The following is a 23,892-nucleotide window of genomic DNA, read 5'->3' as shown; positions in this document are numbered from 1 at the left end:
TAGAACTGGATTTTAGAGAAATAATGAAGATTATTTCTACATTTTTGGACGAAGTTTTCCATTGTGTTTCAGCAAAAATGAAGAAAAACCAGAAAATGTCCACATTTCATTCCTTCTACCATGTTGTTTTTCTGAAGGACTTTTGAGCAAATCTTCCACAAGGAATATGTGTGGTTGATCAAGAACAATCTCTAGATACAAGTATCATGAAGTCTCATCAAGATTTGAGTGTGTTATGGCATGTTTCGTGAGAAGCGGGCACTGTCGGCCCTTTGCTTTTAGATCTTTTGCTGGGATTTCTTTATTCCCTCATTTCTTGATGTTATGGGGCTACAGTGTTAAATCAAATTGTTGGGATTGCGAAGTTGTTCTTGTCTAGTAACTAGAAGTATACTGCGCACACAAGGTGTTCGACAAAATGTTTCACTCCACTTTGAGTAGGGGATTTTTACATGTGGTGGATCTTTCATTCTCAGATCATCATCCCTTTGTTTATCAGGCCCCTGTTGTTTGTTGTGAGTGTAGTTCACTCACATTGTGTTGCGCGTGATGCGGACAAGTCTCCACATGCTGTTGTATGTGTTCTCTCGAGTGTTGCATGTGATGCACACTCATTTATGGCCGTGTTATGGGCCATTTGGTAGAAACGGTCATTGTTTCCAAAATAAGAAAGTGGGTGTCGATGAGGTCATTTCAAAAGTGAAGGTTTTCCTTTCGAGTTGGGCTATCAATGTTAAGGCCATCTCAGCAGTTATGTTGTCCTCTTTGTTTGTTGTCTAGGGCTTGGGTTGTAGTCTTTTCTCGCTTTTGCAAGTTTTCTAATAAAAATTTTGTCATCTTAAAAAAAAATAAAATACAACACATATATTGTTTTAATCCAAATAATTTTAAATTCTTTAGATTATAAAGCACCCCTCCAGAAATCTAGCTCGGTGTTTAATCCCTTCCTCACTTGCCAATCAAAAACCACGTCATCTGCAAACAACATACACTATGGGATCTCTTCTTGAAAATGCCTCGTTAACTCATCCATTTCCAGGGCAATAAAGTACAGGCTCAAAGCCAACCCCTATTGCAAGCCTACAACAATATTTAAGGCCATCCTGGCAGTTATGTCGTCCTCTTTATTGGTTACCTAGGGCTTGGGATGTAGTCTTTTCTCTAGGGCTTCGGTTGTAGTCTTTTCTCGATTTTACGAGTTTTCTAATAAATTTTTTGCCATCTTAAAAAAAAATAAAATTACAATCCATATACTGTTTTAATCTGACTAATTTTAAATTCTTTATATTATAAAGCGCCCCACCATAAATCTAGCTCGGTGTTTAAGCACTTCCTCACTTGCCAATCAAAAACCACGTCATCTGCAAACAACATATACTATGGGATCTCTTATTGAAAACGCCTCATCAACTTGTCCATTTCCAAAGCGAAAAAAGTACAGGCTCAATGCCAGCCCCTAGTGCAAGCCTACAATAGTTGGAAACTCACTTGTCTCTCTACAAATGGTCCTCACAATTGTTATCGTTCCATCATACATATCATTAATTATGTTAATATATCCTTCTGAAACTCCTTTCGTTCCCAACACCTACCATAATAACTCTCTAGGGACCCTATCAAAAGCTCTCTCTAAGTCAATAAAGAACACATGGAGATCCTTCCTCCTTTCCGTATAGTAGAAAAAAGATAATAAAGAAAAAATTTGGAGAAGGGAGAGAAAAGAGAATGGGGAGAAGAGGAGAAATGGCTACGACAACTTGTTGTGTCGTGTATTGTTTAAAGACTCACACACACACACACACACATTAAGTTGAAGGAAATGTTATAATGCTCCACAAGAGTAAATGACAACCATACACACGCACACACAAAATTACATACATTTCCACACTCGCCCTTAAGCTGGAGCATGTATATTGATCATGCCCATCTTAGAATATATACAAAGATAACGGTGATGATGAGCATGGATCATTGCTCCCCCTCAAACACAACATGGCAGTATATAGACAGTAGCTTGAATCTTCTCCATTCGTTAAATCTTCTCTTCAAGTACACGGCCATAACTAAACTCGACAAACATCAAGTCACAAACTTGTCATCAGCATGTAACATTCTCTCACAAACAAGTGCAACTTGCACAATAAATGAGTGTGCATCCCTCGCAATACGTGAGAGAACACACAATAGCATGTGAAGACTTGTGTGCATCACGTGCAGCAATATGTGAGTGAACTCAACTCACAACAAACAATAGGGTTAGCGTGGAGGGACACTCACACCATAAACATGACTGATAAAAGGAAGGGAAGATGAACTAAGAAGGACGGATCCACCATTTGTAAAGAAACTCTCATGCGAAGTTGAGTGAGGCATTTCGTTGAACACTTTATGTGCGCAGGATACTTTTAGGCATGGTATAAGCAATCCCAGCAACATGATATTCCACCACAGCCCCATAACATCAAAAAAGATAAGGGAATATAGAAATCCCAACAGAGGATCCGAAAAACACTACAACAAAAATCATGAAATCTGAACTTTTCCGATTTTTCTTCATTCTCTCCGAAACACTACAAGAACTACTCCAAAACATGGAGAAAAATCTCCATTATTCTTCTAAAAACCAGATCTACTAGATCCCACACTGTTTGCACCAGAAAAGAACTACCGGCCGTACACTGCTAACGTCATTTGTGCATTCGGACGACGTCAGCAGTGGGCCTACTACTGTAGGTTGCGGTTAGGTTCCAAATCGGATGCTCTAATAACAGGTAGAAAAATAAAATAAAGAAGAAATCTGGAGAAGGGAGAGGAGAGAAAGGGGGAGGAGGAGATGTGTTGCGTATTGTCTAAAGACCAACATACACACATATAAACTTGAAGGAAATGTTACAGTGCTCCACAAGAGTACATAACAACCATACACATGCACACACAAAATTACATATATTTCCACACCAATATTTCTCCATCAATTGTCTAAGGAGCCGTTTGATAAAACTTATTTTCAGCACATATACTGAAATTTGATATTTTTAGTGATTGTATACAATTCATATCATTTGGAAAATCCAAATTATTAAGTGCTTAAATTAATTTTCACTTAAAAGTTTGGGTCCTTTTTTCAATTCCCCTCCCTTCACTTAATGCTAAAGTCTAAATTCTAAAAGGGGTGATGCATTAAAATTTCTTCTCATTTTTGACTAAAATTATTTCAAAATTACAATTCAGCACTTCACTTAATTTTCAAAGCGTATTTTTCAGTTTATCAAATGGAACCTGAGTAGGAAAATAGCTTGAGTGGAAGATCTCAATCACTCAATCACTCTTTCCCAATGTTTTATAGTATGGTTCATAAGTTCAATCCCCTGATGGTTAGTGTAGATTTGTATGTCTCCTTTATTCTTATAAATAAGTACCATGGTAAATATAAATAGTTTAATCAAAGATTGATCCTAAGAAAGATATTGTGCATGTTGGACTAAGCCGACATTAAATTCCACCTAAATCAATCCATTATTCTACCGTAAGGGATTCTTCTCAAAGTATTGTTGATATTGATAATATCATCAAGTATTGCCGATATTATAGAAAATATCTACAATATTTTAAAATTTTATGCTTCCAGCAATTTCGGTATTGCTAACCTGGCAATACTGATAATAATGGCAATTTTATTGATAATATCACTGATATTTGGAACCATTGTTCGGAGCATCCCCGATATTATTGTAATGTTCCCGATAATATTCATATCTCTAGCTTGACGATATCGATAACACTGGTAGCGACACCGATAACACTAGTAGTATCAGAAATTCTAGGTATTGGCAATGTATCACCAAGTATCGCCAATATTTTCAATTGTGTAAATTCTAGGTATCGCTTGTATTGCCAGTGTATCAGTGATATTTTGATAATACCATGAATGTATCAATATCGTAAAAAATTTATTGATTAAAAAAATTCCTTTTCAATTTTTTATGAGTGTGTAGTTATATACATTGTTCAAATTGTCAATGATAATAGCGTAATATAATTGTTATCGCAACATGGGCAATATCGAGACTAGTTTTTCATTTCATTTCTAGTTGTCGACGATTTCTCCGCGAAATATCGTGTGTTTTCATTTCATTTCCAGTTGTCGACGATTTCTCCGCAAAATATCGTGTGTTGTCGGTATCTTCAAATATCAATGGATGTTTGGATGGAATATTGGATGGTCGGATGGTTGGATGGATGGAATGGTTGGACTGATTTCTTACAACAACACATGCTCTTAGGCCCCTATTATATTAAAACTTATTATGTATGCATTCTTTTTGCAATTTTTTATTCCTAAATATGAAAATATGTGTATTTTAGCATCTCCTAAAGTTTCACTAAAAAGTTCCACTATTTTCACCATGTTTGCCCACATTTCCAATTATTAGCGACATTATCGACAATATCAATATTGTTTTTGTATCCCCAACCAGCGAAACTTGTAACGATACCGATACTTTGAACATTGTTTGGAACAACGATTCTACATAGCTAAAGAGAATATATGAAGTAAGAATTTAAAGGCGTTCATCCGTAAGTGTTGAGAGATAAATTTTCATACCCTTTCTTCTTATTATTTATGTAATGTACAATTTCGATCAATAGGGCCCTGTAGTAGTTTGATCTATTTTTATATTTACATTATAATGAAAACAATGGAACATAGGATCTTGGTGAAAGAAGGTGAGATTGGGAGTAATTGGAGACACTACTTTTGGAGGTTGAATGAAGATGAGAGTAGGAGAATTGAAATAGGAGCTTCCATTGGCACAAATAATATACCTATGAGGCATGGAAGATACAATTCCTTCAAACGCGTGAGATTCTTCTCAAGTAGTGAATCGAAACATTAAGAATTTCTAACAAGAATGAAATGTTAATAACTTAGCCCAAAACATGAAGATGACAATTGCTTCCATCACTTGATGATGGTGCTCTAGTCATCAGATTACAATGCAAAATGAATATTTGGATAAGGCAATATGCATAATGGAGTATACTAGATAGGGATCTTTACCTTAGTGAAAAATCCTATAAACAGATCAATTCCCTCATTATATTAAGGAGGAACCAATAAATCAATACTTAGCATTAAAGCTCCATTTGGAAGTAACCCAAACTATGTTTCCTGAGGGAACATTTTCAGAACACCCCTTTGAGTCATTGAGAAGGCACAGGAATGGGAACACATGGAAAGTACCGCATTAAGCAGGCTCCCCTTTTCAGTTGACCAGCCAAATTGTTGTTCTTGTTCTACATGGGAAATGAAGTGAGTGGGCTGCCAGTTTTGGGTGGAAAATTAATTCCACCTAGTGTTTTAAATAGCGAATAGCGTGAAGCGTAGCATTCACCCCTCTGAAGCATGAGGCGTACGCTACATAGCGTATTGCATAAGCTACACGCTACTTCTAGATTTTTAATCAAGGTTGCACTTGATTGCACCAATTCATGATATTCTACACCAAATTAGACTGACTAATAATGAAATTTAACAAAATTTCATGATATTTAATGCAACCAAATGCAACATAAAGATTTAGGAAAGGGCAATCATTAAATACAAAGGTAAAGAAAGAGCAACAAAACTGATTTAATATTGTAACTTATATTATTTTACTATAAGCACTGAAAAGATTAACTAGTTTATATTGAAAATAGAAAAATATAACCGATCATTGAAAACATTAATTGATTTTAATGTTGTTGTGAAAAATAATTTGTATTGCGAGCTACGTAGCAAGTAACATACGCAAATTGTCATGTAGCGTAGGCATCATGCGACTTAAAGCTATTTTCATGAGCTATGTAGCATCAGTGTTCGAATTGTCGGTATCGTTACAAGTTTCGCTGGCTAGAGATAAAGATATAACATCGTTATCGCCGATAACCGGAAATGCAGGGAAAAGGAGGGAAACATGGAGAAAATGGTGGAATTTTTTAGTGAAACTTCAGGACATGCCTAAATACACATATTTACATATTCAGGAATGAAAAAATTGGAAAAAGAATGCATTAAATTAGAAGTTTCCATTTAATGGGGGCCAAAAGGCATGCGTTGTCGTAAGAAATCACTCAAATAGTAACCAAAATGAGTTTATATAATACAAATGCAACTGGCATACAATAATTAAGACATATAAAAGCAAATGAACTCAAAGATGTCAAATCAAAGATGGATTAGATTATTCAATCAGTGTGATATTTGATAGTCTGGCTATGTATGACACTTGATACCTAGCATTTGAAAATGGTACATGTGGCAAATTCTAATATAATCTAAACCGTGTTTTCGCTTCATCAAGATCTGGTGACCTAATCAAGAGGTTGGATGGCAAAAAAAATAAAAATAAAAAAATCATTATAATGGCCCTATGAAGTTTTTAATGGTGGACATTTAATCAACACTGTTTCCCTTAGTGTGGTCCACCTTAGCTGCAGTCATGTAGATCTATCTCATTTTGGACTCATGCCTTAAAATTATCTATCAAAATAAATGGACGACATTGATAAAATATTTATCATTATGATGGCCCCACATAACATCGACCCATCAATCCACCAATATAAATAAGTGACATGTGGTTCCATATAAATTAGTACGCTTATCGTACTAAGTCAATTGTGTGGGGCCCATTGTGATTTATGTATTTTATCCACCCCATCCATCCATTTTACAAGATAATTTTAAGGCTTGATCCCAAAGATGAAGCATATCCAATGCTCAAATGGACCACACCACATGAAACTATGTGAATTGAACATGCCTACCATTGAAAAATCATTAGGGGTCACAAAAGTTTTGGATCCATGTCATTTTTGTATTTTACCTTCATCCATCTCCGTGTGATCTTATGAATAACTTGGATGACAAATAATCACCACTGTGGGCCATAGCGCCTAGGAAGGTTTCAACAGCAGGAATCATTGTCCCCACCGCCTTGGCAATGTGGTCCACCCTAACTTTGGATCTGCCTCATTTTTGGGTTCACTACCTAAAATGATCTCGCTAATTGGATGGACCATGTGGATATAACACATACATCGTGGTGGGGTCCACATAACTTGGTGACATCCAGACGCCACTGAAGTTGGCACCCGCACACGAGGCTAAAAGGAAGCAGATTGCGTACCAAGTAACTCCTAGGCTAAGCGTACTGAGTGAACTTTGTGGGGTCCACCGTGATTTATGTATTTTATCCACTCCGTCCATCCATTTTAGTAGATAATTTTTGGGCTTGAGCCTAAAAATTAAGTATATCCAAACTTCAAGTGGAACACAGAATGGGAAACAGTGAATTGAACATCTACCGTTGAAAATTTCTTGGAGGCCATAGAAGTTTTGGATTAAGCTTGTATTTGTGTTTTCTCTTTATCCATGTCTGTGTTATATTATGAACGGGTTGGATGAGAAATAAACATCACTGTGAACCCAAGAAATGTTTCAACGGTGGAAGTTATTATTCCAACTGTTTCCAATGGTATGGTCTACTTGATCTTTGGGTATGGTTAAATTTTGGTCTCAACCCCTCAAATAAGATGGAAAAACGGATGGACGATGTGGATAGACTAGATACATTGACGGTGGGCCCAACAGATTTTACTCAGTAAGATAAGAGCGTTCTGTGTAACCAGTACGCAATCTGATTTCCCGGACGCGGATTAGATACTGATCGATTGAGTAGCGGGACTGGCTACACGTCACCAAGTTCTGTGGACCCCACTATGATGTACGTGTTGTATCCACAACGTCCATTCATTTGGAGATATTATTTTAAGGCATTACCTAGAGAACGAGGCAGATCCAAAGCTTTAGTGGACCCCACCACAAAAAACAGCAGGAAGATTGATGTACACCGTTGAAACCTTCCCAAGGCCCACCATGATGTTTTATCGAAATCTAACCTGTTCAAAAATTAACAAAAACATTAAAGAAGGGAAAACACAAATATCAGCTTGATCGAAAACTTTTGTGGCCTTTAGAAGTTTTTAATGGAGGTGTCACTCTCCCCACTGTTTTCTATGGTGGGGTCCACTGGAGATTTGGATGTGACTCATTCTCTAGATCTTATGCTAAAATGATCTCTCCAGATGGATGGACGGCGTGGATGTAAAACATACATCATGGTGGGGCCCACAGAACTTGGTGACGTCACTTCAGTAGAGTCTCGCTACTCAACCTGCCAATAGCCGATCCGCACCCATAAAAAACCATTGCGTTGTTTTTGAGACGAAAGAGGGTTTCGCCATTTCGGAAGAGAACCCTCGAAACCCTAAAATTCCGAAAGAAAGTCTCTCCAAATCCCCTAATCTTCATCAGATTCTTCGCCGAAATCATCTTTAGGTTTTGAATTTTTGAGTATTCGAAGAAAAAAAGTGGAAAGTAGAGATTGGATGGCACTTACGGCACACCGATCAATCAATTGGCCCACCGCAATTTCCGTTCACCCATCCTCTTCTACGATTGGCCCTCCTCTTCTACAGACTACAGGTATGGTAATCCGCAAGTTTCTCCATTTTTTTCCTTTTTTTGGGATATTTTTCGTATTTACGCAATGCTCCAATGTTATCGGTCATTTATCGTTGAAAATGGGTTGTTTGTTACAGTTATCCCTCGATTTTTCGCTGACAACTGGACTTTTCACAAAAAATCGATAAAATCGCCGAAAAATCGGCGATATTCGGAAGAGAAACGAAAAAAGGGAGTTTCGGTGTCGGAACTCCAGCGATACTGAAATTATCGGCGATAATTCGATAATATCGCCGATAATTTAAACACTGTGTAGCATTAAGGCTACGTTACGTTACGTACCGTAAGTTACACACTACATAGCATAGCCATTTAAAACACTGATTCCACCCAACTGAAATTTCAGAACACCCCAAAGCTTAATCTTATTCTCCATTCTCAAATGGCATGCATGTTTTTATCAGTGATGTGTGTGTGTAGACACATGCGCATGCACATGCACACACATACATACATACTCACACACAACGAGTTGTAGTTAGAACTAATGGCCTAATTCAAGGACCACTTACTAAATATTGCCAATATAAAAGTAATTTGGAGGAAAAGAGTTGCCGGCTTGAGTGGGCCCCACCATAGTGTTAATGTGAAATCCACCCCAACCATCAACTGAGTCACTATATGTTATACATAGGGACCGAAAATCATCCCCATCCATGGTTTAGATTGACCACACTATTGGAAACAGTGTGCATAGAAAGCTCACCCTCTAAATTATTTCCCTTGATGTGTCTCACTTGAATCACATATGGACCTGACTTTTGGGTTGCAACCCTAGATTTTGGTGTGGCATCTCACAGTTGGAGTGGATTTCACATACTCATCACAATGGGCCCTGTAAAAAATCAAGGGTGGGCATCTCTTCCAACTTTTTTTGTTGGTATGGCCCACCTGAATCACAGCTCAACCTGATTTTTTAAGTCTAGCCTTAGCATGGGATTACAAATCTAATGGTTGGAGTGGATCTCACATACACATAATGATGGGCCCTATAAAAAAATAAAAATAAAGGTTGGCATTGTCATGCAACTCTTTTGTTCTAAGAAAAGTGGTACCTTCCCAAGAAGGTGTGGAGCTAAGCAGGTCTTACGCAGTTAACACTGTAGTAGGTGTTTCCCTGACTACGCCTACCTTGATGTATGTGTTGCATATCCATGCCGTCCATCAGTTTTTACAAATCATTTTAGTGCATGATCCTAAAAAATGAATTAGATAAAAGTCTCAAGTGGACCACACCATAGGAAACAATGTACATTGATCGCCCACCATTAACAACTTCCTAGGTCCCACCATGATGCTTATTTGCCATCCAACCTGTTGATAACGTCAGACAGGCCCGGATGAAGGGAAAACAAAAATACTAGCTTGATCCAAAATTTGTGGCCCCCAATAAGTTTTTAATGGTCAATCAACAATGTTTCCTTTGGTGTGGTCCACTTGAGATTTGGATCTATTTCATTTTTGGGACCATGTTCTAAATTAAGCCGGAAAAAAAAAAAAAATTGATGAACGGCATGGATATACATACAACACATACATCAGGGTGGGACCCATAGTAAGGGAAACACCCACTGCGGTATTACCAAGGTTACAACTAATCTGCTCCCGTGGACTCTCCGATTTTGTAGCCTAGAACCCAGCACCAAGGTTGGTATTGTGTTGATGTGGTAAAGTTCTATGGGCCCCGCCATGTCACATGTGTAATATCCACACCATCCATCCATTTTTCCATATCAATGTAGGGCATGAGCCCAAAAACGAGGCATATCCAAAGCTCAAGTGGGCCACACCACAAAATGCGGTGTAGACAATGATGCCCACCGTTGAAACCTTCCCAGGGCCCACCATGATGTTTATTTGCCATCCAACCTGTACATAAGGTCATATAGACCTAGATGAAGGGAAAAGACCAAAATCAGCTTGATTCAAAACTTCTATGGCCCCCGAGAAGTTTTCAATGGTAAGCATTGAATCCCCACTGCTTTATGTGGTGTGGTCCACTTGAGCTTTAGACCTGCCTCAATTTTGGGCTTATGCGCTAAACTTATCTAGCAAAATGGATAGACAATGTGGATATAACACATACATCATGGTGGGGCCCTCAAAACTTTGCCACATCAACACGGTGTTGACGTCAGTGTCGAGTCCCAAAGCTATGATTCCTTGGAACGCCCACCCTTTCGTGGAACGGGTAGAGACTCTTATGGAAACCTACCTTTTATTTTTTTACGGGCCCACCATGATGTGTACATGAGATCCCCTCTGACCATTAAGATGTGCAATCCCATGATGAGCTCAAAACCAAAAAAATCAGGCTGAGCTATGACTAAAGTGGGCCATACCAATGGAAACAATTGGGAAAGAGACATCAAACATTGATTTTTATAGGGGCCACCATGATGAACATGTGAAATCCATTCCAACAATTAGATGCCACACCAAAAGCTAGGCATGAGGCCCAAAAGGCAAGCCCATTTGCGATTTAAGTGGGCTAAGTCAAGGGAAACAGTTTGGAGGAAACAGTTTGGAGGGTGAGCTTTCTAAGTACGTTGTTTCCAATCGTGTGGTTCAAGGGAGCCACGGATAGGGCTGATTTTCAGGTCCTGGGTCTAATATGAGGTGACTCACCTGACAGTTGGGATGGATTTCACAATCACATCGTGGTGGGCCCACTCAAGCCAGCAACTCCTCTTTGAAATAATTTTAATTTGGGAAGCATTTATTAACTTTAACTAGTCTTTAAACAGGGCAACTAGTTGAATGTACAACTAGATGAAATCATTTTTATCTGGGAAGCATTTATTAACATTTAACTAGTCTTTAAACGGTGGAACTAGTTGGACGTACAAATGATGGGAAAAGGTACTATGAGGTTGGCCTCATGGACGTGTGAGGGACATCCATCCCATTAATTAGATGCACCCTTCCATGGTGAGCCATGGGCCTAAAAATCAGGCCAATCCATGACTTAGGTAGGCCACACCACAGGCAACAGTTGAAAGTGGATGCCCGCCCATTGAAACCTTCCTGATTGTATATAGGGCCCAATGACATGTGGTTTAGACATCCAGCCCATCCATGGTGTCCCACTTGGATGAGGGGCCACACCAAATCTTAGTCCATTCCAAAACTCAGGTGGGCTCCACCAAGTGCTTTTAGATGTTTAGGAATTAGGCATGATTTCCCATGGTTTCAAATGGTATGGCCACTTGAGTTTTGGATACGGCTGATTTTTGGCACATCCCGCAACCTAGAGGGGACCTACCAAATGCACAGCATGGATGTCCATCACACATCACAGTGGGGCCCATAGAGCTCGGCCTCATGGGAATCTCCCATGAGGTCAATATATATAAAGAGTGGTAGGTGAATCACGTGTCAACAACACAGCATTATACAAAGGAGAACACTTTGGTTCATTTATAAGTTTTCTGTTACTAATGTAATCTGTTCAAATAGCCTACAAACTGAGGGTGAAATTGATTCAAAGTCATGCACAACATGCCTTAGAAATGTCAACAAAAGAAGAAAAAGTAATATGATACTCACAGGAATAAATTTATCGTTATATGGATCCCAAATATCTGGATCAATCCCATTTAAAATTCCATGGAACTTGTGGAGATGGTGAGCAATGACTGGATTCCCTGAGACCTCTCTCGAGTAATTGGGAGATACCTGCATAAAAGTTGATTAGAATGTATATTAGGATCGGGCCTAGATTATGATCAAAATCCAAAGGCCATAGAGGAATAGGATAGCATGCAAATAATTGAATTCATCAAAATCATCTTCAATCATTTTAAGAACATAGCCATGTGAACCAGTTGAAAAAAAGAAAAGAAAAGAAAAGCAGGCAATGTAAGAAGCGAACTCACTGAGAGACGTGAAGTCCTCAAGCACTAGACTATGCTACGCTTTGCTGTTAGTTCTCCTATTTTATGGTACCTATACATGCATTACTACTTTAAATCTTTTTCACTATTACAAGTATTGTTACTTTATGATTTATTAAATATCAAGTCGAATCTATTGGAGTCTTCAAGTCAACCTGACCCAGATGAACATTGAGTTGAGTCAATTTTTTGGGTTCTTACAATGAGTAAAAGGACCAAAAAATCATAGTTAGAAATGGACAATGATAAATGCAAAAATTTGTAAATTTTTTATTCTGCTTGTTTCTTTTCATTTGCTGTATCATAATATCCTTACCAGAGAAGCACCACGCAGAAGTAACAGCACAACTATCAGCTTAGAAGCAAATGGGTTTGGGTGCAGCAGCGATGAAGAGTCTGTTTCCAGATGTTAAGTAGTGTCAAGCAATGGAAGCAGGAATGCCACCTTAGTAGAAGGCTAGTGAAACTAAGTACATTACTGCAAATATTAGTCAATGCCATCCCCACATGTAGATGATGTTTTGAGGATAATGATTGCATGATACCAAGGCTCCTCACAATTTTAAAATTTTACCTAAGATAGCCAAGTCAGATTTATGACAACCACTAACAAGGGTGAGATCATTTCCCTTTATCTTGCATAGATGTAAAAACTCCTTTAGTCAACAACAAACTATAATTATTTTGTATACTAAATGCTTTAAGCCTTCTTAGTTCTTTTCCCTATTCAACGTGTTTTTATTGTGTTGTTGGCCGTATTAATGAATAATTCTTCACCGAAGCTATCCAACCACATCCAAAGGAATGTGATTCTCAAGATCTCCAAGCAATCTAAAAGCAGAACTGCTTCATCTGCAAGAAAAATAAATATACTACTTGTAATAAATCAGGAGAAGAAACTGATCCAATTTCCTATTACATTCACCAAAGAAGATCAGACAGACCAATGATCAAAGTCTGCCTTATTAGCAAACGTAAGGTATGTATCCACAAGATCTAAAAATACATCTCACGTTTACTTGAAAGGCAGAAAGATTATGCAGCAAGAAACTGTTAAGTGTAATATTCATAAATACTCTTAAAATGCTGAGAGTATTTTTTTTCAAGGAAAATCACAGGTACTAACGGTTGTAGCCTTGTCTGCATATGCCATTGCTTTCCCAATGTTGCCAGCTCCAAACTCGAGGTTATGAATTGTGAACACAACTCGAGCACCACTGAGACCATAATGCATGTAGTTGTCCTTGAATAACCATGCAACAGGTGCACTAGACCAATCATGGCAATGCAAGATATCCTGTTCGTTGCAAATACAAGCTATCAGCAGAGACAACCAACCTTAAAGAAGAACAGAATTAATTTAAATGATGCCTTCTGTGCTAGAAGCATGGATGTGACAAAAGCAACAACTCATTGAAAATTGTTCGCAGTTCTAAAACAATAATAATTGTAGGAGTTTTGTGATATAGGCACAGAATAATGAAGTGAGGATATAAAGATTGAATACCAGAGAGTTTTCAAATAGATAACATTTAAACAAATCAATCCTTGCATAACATCAGAATTATTTCAAATGTATCTGCTAAAAGTTAAGAGATAAAATTGACACTCATTCGCAGGTTCCCATATTCTTCAAAGACAACGGGACCCACTCATCTGGGACAACACTGCCAGCTCTTCAATCTATTTTGACTTCAAAGATAGGATGGGATCAGCATCATAGGCGACTGGATCATAAGGCGGTACAGCTTTCACCCAATAAAGGTTATTTGTTACCAATAGACAATAATGACATAAAATCTTTAGTGTGTCATATGACCATTGTTTGTTAAGAAACTAAAAGGTAAGCATAAAGAAGAATATATCACAATTATGATGAGGACATCCAAGCACCAGTCAGAGTATACCAGAGGAGGAGGAGAGCTCCCATTTCTTTATGGCTAGGTGATGTATACATGAGGCCCCGTGGACCCAATTCGAGTGCCTAGCCCGTTGAAGACCCCACATGCATGAGCATACATCTTCGAAGGCCCCACATTGGGAAAATGCATGTCGATTACTTTGTTAGACCATTTGGATCGTTGGATTTCGACCATGGACTATTCTAACCGTTGGATCATCGTCATTGGGCACCTTGATTGTGGACCCCATGGGCCACGAAATAGTTTAGTTTATCTAATTTGCTATTTTTTGTTTAGCTCATATTTTTACTGAGTTTAGGGAGTTAGGAACAAATTTTATTTTATTAAGCGTCTTTATGTGAAACTTTTTATCTGAGAATGTATTTTTTTGTAAAAAATCTTTTTTGAGACTATAAAGGCCTGGACGTCCACACCCTAGCCCATTATTGCATACAAAAAAAAAAAAACTCTTGTTCTCTTTGCTTTGTGATGAAGTAAAACCTCCTATGATTGGAGCAATATGGTGCGATGCCATGGAGTGATTCCTAGTTATCCTTATCTTTCATTCTCTTCCATCAAAAGATATTTCTTCTCTTTTCTCTTTTTCTTTCTTTGTAGTTCTCTTTTGTTCTTCCCCATCAACAAACAATCTCCACATCTATCCTTGTTCTTCTTTCTCCCAACCCAACCTACCTCGACCCAAGCCCGTGTCTGTACGAACACACGTGTATGGTTGTCCGTACGGACGACACAATTGTTCCTTGGCCCTCTTGTTTCATCTCCCTCATTCCTCTCCATCCCTTGTCCTTTACTTCAATCCTAAACCTCAAAACCCTAGTTCTCAAAACCCTAATCCTCAAAACCATAAATCCCCAAATTCCTAAACCTAAAATCTGAACCCTAAACCTAAACCCAGTTTAGCCAAAACCCTAAATCAAGTGAATCCCTTTGAATTATGAATAATCCCTATGCTAGATGGAAGTTTTACCTTCCATGGGTCCTATCTAATCATGTTTTATAAAATCTAACTGTCAGGACATGATTTAGTCTTGAATCTGAGCATAGTTAAAACTTGAATTTATTAAGCTTGTGCTTGATTAGCATTATTTTGTGCTTTAAATTGCTCTAGTTAATCTGTCGATGATCTTGTTGCATCATTCTAGGCTAGGCCACCTGTCCTGCATCACAATAGTTGAGAACTTGAACGTAAGAAAATCACAACCCCCTTTTTTTCTTCTTTGAACGGTCTATAAAGAATTCACGTGAGCAGGATTACAACTCAGTACAGGTAAATAGGCAAACAAGTACAATGTCAACTGATGCAGTCAAATTTCAGCCCACACGTGTGAAGTGACCCAAAGAGGGTTCCATATGATCAAATATGCGGCTGATCTGCTCCAAAAAAGTTTGCATGCTAAAAAAATAGCGTGAGGATAGCTTTGTATACAGGTCATGTACACTATGCCCGGTATTTTAGCGATTAAATTAAAGAAGAGCCTTTTTAGCATGTTTTTCCTTTCTTTTAGAAGTACAGTTGTGTTGACACTCTTTGATAGCAGTTTCCTTATTTTTGGAAGTTTCATGATCTCAGGTGGCATTTATTAATTGCTCTTTCCCAAATTTAGAATATCCAGTACATGCAACTAGGAATAGAGGTTGAGCTCCAACAGGAACCAGTATGAGACTATATAAACATTGCCTCAGGTGATACACTTGGTTTTTTGTTATCATCGTGATTTCTAATAGGAAAGTTGCAAAGAAGAATTCTCTTTATGGTAGCAGATTGTTAAGAGGGGATTTATAATGCTCCTATGGATTGCTTTCGTCAATAAATCTGGTACATACTCTTCAATTTTCTGCAACAATTTTCATCAGATCCTTGCATTATTGGTCCCTTCATTATTGAAGAAAACTATGCTCGGAATAATCCACCCTTCCGATATTATTTGGCATGCCATGCCCTTTATACATGAGAGTAAATAAAGGAAGATCATCCATGCAGATAGAGAATCTCACAATCGTTTTACAGCATTTTCGAATTGCACCTGCAATCCCTGGTTTGGGACTCACCTGGCATTTTAGGCAATAAATATTCATTTCATGATTGATTTTTCACGATTAAAAGAAGCAGATGAAGAAGAAGAAGAAAAGATGATTGCAGGTACCCTCCCATAGTCGACAATCAACAGTCAACATTATGCCCAAATGGGCCATTAGGCCCTTTTTGGTAGACGACAAAATCAGTTCACCTCATTTTAGTTCATAATAATTATGTATTAGAGATCATTATCTCTAGACTCTAACACATAATGAGTTCATGTTAAAAGTAAATTGTGCATTAGAGTTCAAGACCTCATTTTTAGGCAGCTCCCAAACAGGGCCTCAGTTTTTATGCCAATTTTGGCAAACAGACATAATAGATAAACGAAATGAAAAAAAAAAAAAAAACAGCTCATAATACATAACCCTTTACTAGCAAATGAGAAGCCGACAAAGAAGTGTCAAAATTATGATCATGGCACAATTATTCAAATTAATTTTGAAACTTACAGGATGAGCTCCACTCTGGAGTAGAAACTCGAGAGCAGCATGACAAAAGAAGCCAAACCTTTCCCCATCATTCCTACAACCATATATGCACCCAGCCCAAAACATCCTGCATAAAAAAGAATCGCCTCAAAAATGTACATGATGCACATGACTTGTGACATGGAAGACCGTAGGTGAGTTTTTTACTAGGTAAGGAGTGTTTGTCACCAAAAAAAGAGTAGAAAACATAAATTTAATCTTTTCAAACATTATATATATAGCCGGAATTTTATCAGGGCATATCATGGGCTACTGGACAAGAATCCAAAGAAGGCAGCAGTCATACTGCAAAGTCTGATAGTTGTTGAAAAGTAAAGCATATCATAAGCACCCTTCAAGGACATAAGTACATGTTTACTATAGTTGCGTGAAGCGTCCAAAGCAGCAACAGATTCAGGTGAGGGATCCGTTAAGCATCTATTTCAAAATGCTTTCAAGCAGGAAATGGGAGGGGAAGCATGAATCCAAAGTGTGAGTGGCGCCTAGTTAAAGGAATCGCGCAACTACGATTTTGACAGCATGTTCCCAACTGCAGCAGCTGTAAACCTGAGGGTAGCAATAGCTACATCTTGCATCCAGTGGTATAGATGTCAATAGTGGGTTAAACAGCAAATGGGGCTTGACACTGCTGGTCGAATAACCATTAGCCACAGCAAGATGAATACCCATACTGAATATAATACCCCCAATGGGTAAATGCCTCTTATGGGTTCAATACCTGCAGTAGGCACATGCACGTTTTGGGATAAAAAGACAGTAGCTAAGTAGGCACAAGACGAGCACACTATGGCAATATACCCAGTTGACAACATCTGTGAGGTGGTTAAAATCGAAACATACAGTGACAATATACCTTCACTTAATAACAATGCAATACACCTGGAAAGTAACATGCTTCCAGTGGCTATATATCCATTGGAAATTCATACTTGTATGGATATACTCATAGTGTCTGCGATGGCAATATACAAAGTTAATACATCCCAACCATGGTGAATGCTAAGTCACCGCGTAATCCAGCTACTTACAGCGGTGGCTATATACTCATGGGAAATTCATACTTGTATGGACATACTCAACAGTGCCTGTGATTGCAATATACACAGCTAATACATCCAAACCATGGAAATATAACCACAGGGAATGCTAACTAAAAGCATGATCAAGCCCAAAGTGAACATGCCCTCCGAAGAAGATCAAGATACTTAAGTAGGAGCGTCCAATGGAAAATCTGTTGGATTAATCTCATCTTTCCCTACTTCCCTTTTAATTTCATTTTTCTGTATCTTTCCTATGAAAAATCCTAAATTGACCCTCTATTGAAATTCTTATCAAGGAATTTCATGTCTAAAACACTCCAGAACGCCTGGTAGAGAATCGCATAAGTGGGTAAGGGTGCCTAAAACCTTCTTTCTCCTTCTCTGCAGCCCTTTATGCGTAGTTTGGGACCATAACCAGAGCTTCCCTCCCTCTCCATCCGAGTTTTCAAGATTGGTTAGTGGTTGACCCTAGTTTCCCTCTCTATCACAAGTATCATGGCCATCTATCCACACCATCCAAGGTGGAAGTCCCAAGGACCAGCATTTAAGGCATGGCAGGCATTCAGTGCACCTATCTGGCAACCAAAAAGGGTCCAACATTTAAATAATCATTAGTATTCAATACCCATTAAAGAATCTCACGTGTGCATAACCATGCATGTAGCTAATAATTCACCACCATCCTGGCCAGCAGCCCTTAAGGTTACACCATTAAAAATGGATAGTTAACAACTAAACATTAATGATTATCATATGCAGATAGCCATAAGTGGACACAGTGCCTTTCTGACACACCAAGGTTGCATGATTCAATTCATAACTAGAAGCCATGCAAGTCAAAGTAGTTTTCCACTGCCATCTTTGATGGCAACCATCCAGGTTTTGCCATCTACGTAATAGTTTTTTTTTTTTTTTTAATGACGACAAGGTGTCCTTGCCCCTTTTTAAGGCGAGAGTATTCCTTGCGGATGCACACAATCACCCGCAAACCACGTGCATCGGATAAAGCATGAGGAGTGGAATCAAATTCGTGCATGTGGGGAGCAAGCCCACGACACTCGCCATTTGCCCAAACCCCAGGTGGGTCCATCTAGGTAATAGTTAATCATTAGTCACAAATGGCTTCCAAGTTCCAACTATGCCACGCATTTACATATGTATGCATTATCACCCTAGGGGGCAGTTATAATGGCTCCTCCACTTAACAAATGAGTGGGGAATCACTATGCATGAACTATTTCGAATGTGGAAAGGCCTGCAGGCAGATAATTCAGTACAAGATTCACGCAGCGATTTTCGTTCCATCATTGAAGAAATAGATGATGCTACCCATTAGCGATTCTCATATGTGGGAAGGCACATACATGTACACAACAATTCATTATCATCTAAGGCTGAATCAACCAAGGCTCCATCACAAAAGGGAGGTATTAACTACCCATTAATGATTCCCATGTGGGGAGAAATGAATGTCTAAATAGCCATTACCTATAATAGCAATCAAGACTTCACTGTAAAAAAATGTTCATCACTGTTCATCACAACCCATGTGTTTGAGTAGCCACCCATTAAGTAGCCGTGCCCAACCCCAATCCTGGGCCATGTGTGAACACGGATAACATATCCTTCTGCGACAGACATTAAAATATGGTAGAAAATAAACATGGTTATTTGGAGAAAACCTATTTCTTACTCTTACATTTCAGCAATTATTATAGCCTATCAACACAGTTGTAATGTTTTTTTTATAGTTATGTAGGTCTATTAAAATATAGTAGAAAATAAACATGGTTATTTGGAGAAAACCTATTACATTTCAGCAATTATTATAGCCTATCAACACAGTTGTAATGTTTTTTATAGTTATATAGGTCCATTTTCTACATCTTATGGATTTCTGAACTGTAGTTCATATGATACATTTTTTTAATGTAATTATGTGCAAAGACATATCAATGCACTGGGTTTTCTAGGGCCCGTATGCAATTACAACATGTGTCTCCATCCAAGTTACGTAAGTGAAAATGAAACTCTTTACTAGAAGAAAGAGCCCAATTTGAATGAAACTAAGGCTAGCATACGCCTAAGCAAAACAAATCAATAAAATAAGTTGAATACAATCATCAAAAGGGCTGCTGGGATTGGTGGAAAACAAGATTCAACCAAAGGAAAGAAAATTGATTTCCTCTAATGTGGCAGTTCCCCTTGTTTGCGAAAGCCAAGTGATGGGGACATCACGCGCACATGCACACCCCCCCCCCCCCCCCAAACACGCATGTACCCAATGAGGAGGGCCCCACCATCGATCTGAATTGATGATGACGTCCAGGGAGGGCCTCCTAGCTAGAAGACGGAGTTTTGGTTCGTCGGAGTGGGCCCAATAGTCAAGTAAAGCCCATCATGAGATCTCATGATCGTGGCCCACTAGTTGGATTAATCTCATATTTTTGGTTTTACTTATTAATGTTATTTAGAGTATCATGGATGATTTAGATTTCTTTGATTAGTTCTTATTTTTGTTTACTTCATCACCAAGTAATATGTTGCGCACATGGCGCGAGTTTTGGGGTATAGGGTTTTCCTATAAATAGGCACCCCTTGTAGGGTTTTTTTATTCATTGAAGATTAATACAAATTCTGCATTTTTTTGTACTCCTCTGAGTTCTTGAGTTGTAAAAATCCAATTGGGTGTGAAGCCCTCCCTTCATCGAAAGGCTGACTACCGTGGCGCGAAGCCACATCTATCCTGATTCGCCCCCATCCACTACCATCTCTGCTTCTCATCTCCTATAACCATCCACACTTCAAATCTGTCCGTTATTGCAGCAATTTTCCTCTCTTCAGTAGAACTCCAGAATCTGGCTCCGCAAGAGGGCTAAAACTTTAGCGGAGCACCACGCACAGACCGTGCATCCGATTGACACGAAACTCGAGGGTTTTGAAGCCCTCCCTTAGCCGACCAGAGCCAAGGAGGCGTTTTCCGCATTCGGGACCCCCTCGCACCTGCAGCCAGGCCTGGCCCGCTGTCCGTGCACGTGGACCATCGCCAAGTTCAGAATTTCCGCTTATTTTATCTCTCTCATACCTCTTTTCCATAACCCAAACCCTAGATTGCGTTATTTCAATTTGTTTGCCCTTTTTTTTCTAATCCTAGGGTTCTCTGAATTGAAATTGGTGAATCCCTTGGATTAGGGACTGATTGTTGTGCATATGTGGAAGAGTTTTATTTCCCTTCGAGTATCGTTTAGCTCATAATTTTTATTGATCCAGCCCTAACATGTGTAGGCCTGGACCCACACGGATTCCTCTTGCTTCAATGTTTGAACCTTTGTGTGGGATGTGGAAATTTTATGTGAATGTTTATGAATTAATTTGATTTAAAGCCTGAGATCTTGCATATCATAGTTAATTTTCATGTCCTACATCAAATTTGGTATCAAAGCCTAGGGTTCTTGTAGGAGAATGCATTACATGTTCAGGGCAGTTTGTTTAAAGTCCATCATGCATCCAATTTCATCATATATAGTTGTTTAGAAGTCCGTAGTTACTGATATTAGTTGCTGCAATTTCTATTATTAGGAAGCTAGCAATTCACATTGCTGCAACTTTCTGTTATTCCCTTATTTTGACAACTACATTGTTGGATTTTGGTAGCAGTGTGTAGTTTCCTGCATATAGAGTCTCAAAGGATCATTTAGTCCCATTTAGTTGCATATAGTCGTAGTATAAGGTCCTTAAGTTGAGATAGTAATTGTATGCCCACACGTACGGGTCGTGGTTTTGGTTTGCACCCTATACTAAATATGGAGCAATTGCAAGAGTCAATAAACAAGCTGACCCAACAGTTTGAGTCTTTGGGTAAGCGCTGGGAACAACATGTGGACCAATGCTTTGAACAACTTGATGTGCGCATTACGCAACTAGAGACCTCCGCCAGGGCAAACTCCACCATTGGGGAAGATGCCCAATCTCAGGCAGGTGGTCAGGAGGATATACCAAGGAATGGAGGTGAAGGAATCAGTTATGGGCGTACACCCGTGCACCCACCCCATGAGGGACATCAAGACCATTATTTTGAGTGGCACAACATGCACAGCCTTGTGGTTAGAGAGAGTGAACCAGAGGCTAGTGTAGAGTTACCCACTAAGGCCATTCCGGTAGTGGATGAGTTTCGTGATGTCTTTCCTAATGATCTACCAGATAAGTTTCCCCCTAGGAGGGATATAGAGCACACCGGAACATGGGACACTGTACTACCTATAGCTGAGTTTGCGTTTAATAGTTCTGTCGATAGGTCTACAAGTCTTAAGTCCTTGTGAAGTCGTTACTGGTTATAAACCTAGGAAACCTATTGATCTTGTCCCTATGCCACTATCTCATAGGCCGTCAGAGTCTTTTATGCATCACATTCATTCATGGCATCAAGAAATCAAACAGAAGATCATGACTAGTAATGAACATTACTCACTTTCTGCAGACCAACATAAATGTTTCAAGGAATTCAATGTAAGGGACTCTGTGATGATCCGCATCAGGCCAGAGCAGTACCCTTAGGGAGCTGTTCGAAAATTACACACGCATAGCACTGGACCATTCAAAATTATAAAACAAAACGGTCTCAATGCGTATGTGGTAGATCTTCCACCCTCCATGGGACTTAGTTCCACATTCAATGTAGAGGATCTAGTTGCATTTCAAGGGGCCATTAATGCATTATCCAGCCTTTCGCTTAACCATCCTGATTCCCCAGACCTTTCCCTTGATCCATGGCCCCCTCCCAACCCATCTTCTCAGCCTTTACATCTCATACCTACCCATCCCAACCCATTTTCTTAGCCTCTACCTCCCATACATACCCTTCCCGACCCATTTTTTCAGCCTCTATCTCCCATACCTACCCATCCCAACCCATTTTTTCAACCTCAACCTCTCATACCTACCCGTCCCGACCTATCTTCCCAGTCTCTGCCTCCCATACCTACTCTTCCCACACCCAGAGATGAAATAGAGGATATTCTGCACCATCAGATAGTATCAACGTCAAATGACGGGTTTTAGAAGTACCTGGTTAAATGGAAGTCACGCCCAGCTTCAGACAGTACGTGGCTCACTGAGGAAGAGCTTCAGAGACTTGATCCTGACATTTTAGAGCGGTTAAAGAGTTTTGTTTCACCAGTTGCAAAATCTTCGCAGCCAGGGAGAGTTGATGGGGACATCATGCGCACGCGCACACGCACGCCGCCCCCCATACGCACGTACGCAAGGATGAGGGTCCCACCGTCGATTTGGATTGATGAGGACGTCCAGGGGGCCTCCTATCTAGAAGACAGTTTTGGTTCGTCAGAGTGGGCCCGATAGTCAAGTAAAGCCCATCATGGGATCTCATGATCGTGGCCCACTAGTCGGATTAATCTCATATTTTAGGTTTTGCTTATTAATGTTATTTAGAGTATCATAAATGGTTTAGATTTCTTTGATTAGTTTTTATTTTTGTTTACTTCATCGCCAAGTAATAGGTTACGCACATGGCGCGAGTTTTGGGGTATAGGGTTTTCCTATAAATAGGCACCCTTGTAGGGTTTTTTTATTCATTGAAGATTAATACAAATTCTGCATTTTTTTTCTACTCCTATGAGTTCTTGAGTTGTGAAAATCCAATTGGGTGCGAAGCCGTCCCTTCATCGAAGGGCTGACTACCATGGCACGAAGCCACATCTATCCCGATTTGCCCCCATCCACTACCATCTCTGCTTCTCATCTCTTACAACCATCCTCACTTCAAATCTGTCCATTATTGCAACAATTTTCCTCTCTTCAGCAGAACTCCAGAATCTGTCCATGCAGGAGGGCTGAAACTTCGGCGGAGCACCACGCACAGACTGTATATCCAA

The 23,892-nt window shown here is 39.2% G+C and overlaps 1 protein-coding gene across 1 annotated transcript in view; it reads right to left on the bottom strand.

The window, feature by feature from the left end:
* The window catches only part of LOC131240560 (starch synthase 3, chloroplastic/amyloplastic), a 70,758-nt gene that overhangs the window by 9,273 nt on the left and 37,593 nt on the right, over positions 1-23,892 (bottom strand). The window contains exons 9-11 of the mRNA XM_058238854.1: positions 16,923-17,028; positions 13,598-13,768; positions 12,125-12,253 (exon numbers count right to left, since the gene is read on the bottom strand). Of these exons, the coding sequence (XP_058094837.1) occupies positions 12,125-12,253; positions 13,598-13,768; positions 16,923-17,028 (406 nt within the window). The remainder of the gene's footprint in view (positions 1-12,124; positions 12,254-13,597; positions 13,769-16,922; positions 17,029-23,892) is intronic.

Source organism: Magnolia sinica, chromosome 1 (assembly GCF_029962835.1).
Source record: "Magnolia sinica isolate HGM2019 chromosome 1, MsV1, whole genome shotgun sequence".
In the NCBI taxonomy this organism is placed as follows: domain Eukaryota; kingdom Viridiplantae; phylum Streptophyta; class Magnoliopsida; order Magnoliales; family Magnoliaceae; genus Magnolia; species Magnolia sinica.
This window is presented reverse-complemented; position numbering and strand designations above follow the sequence as displayed.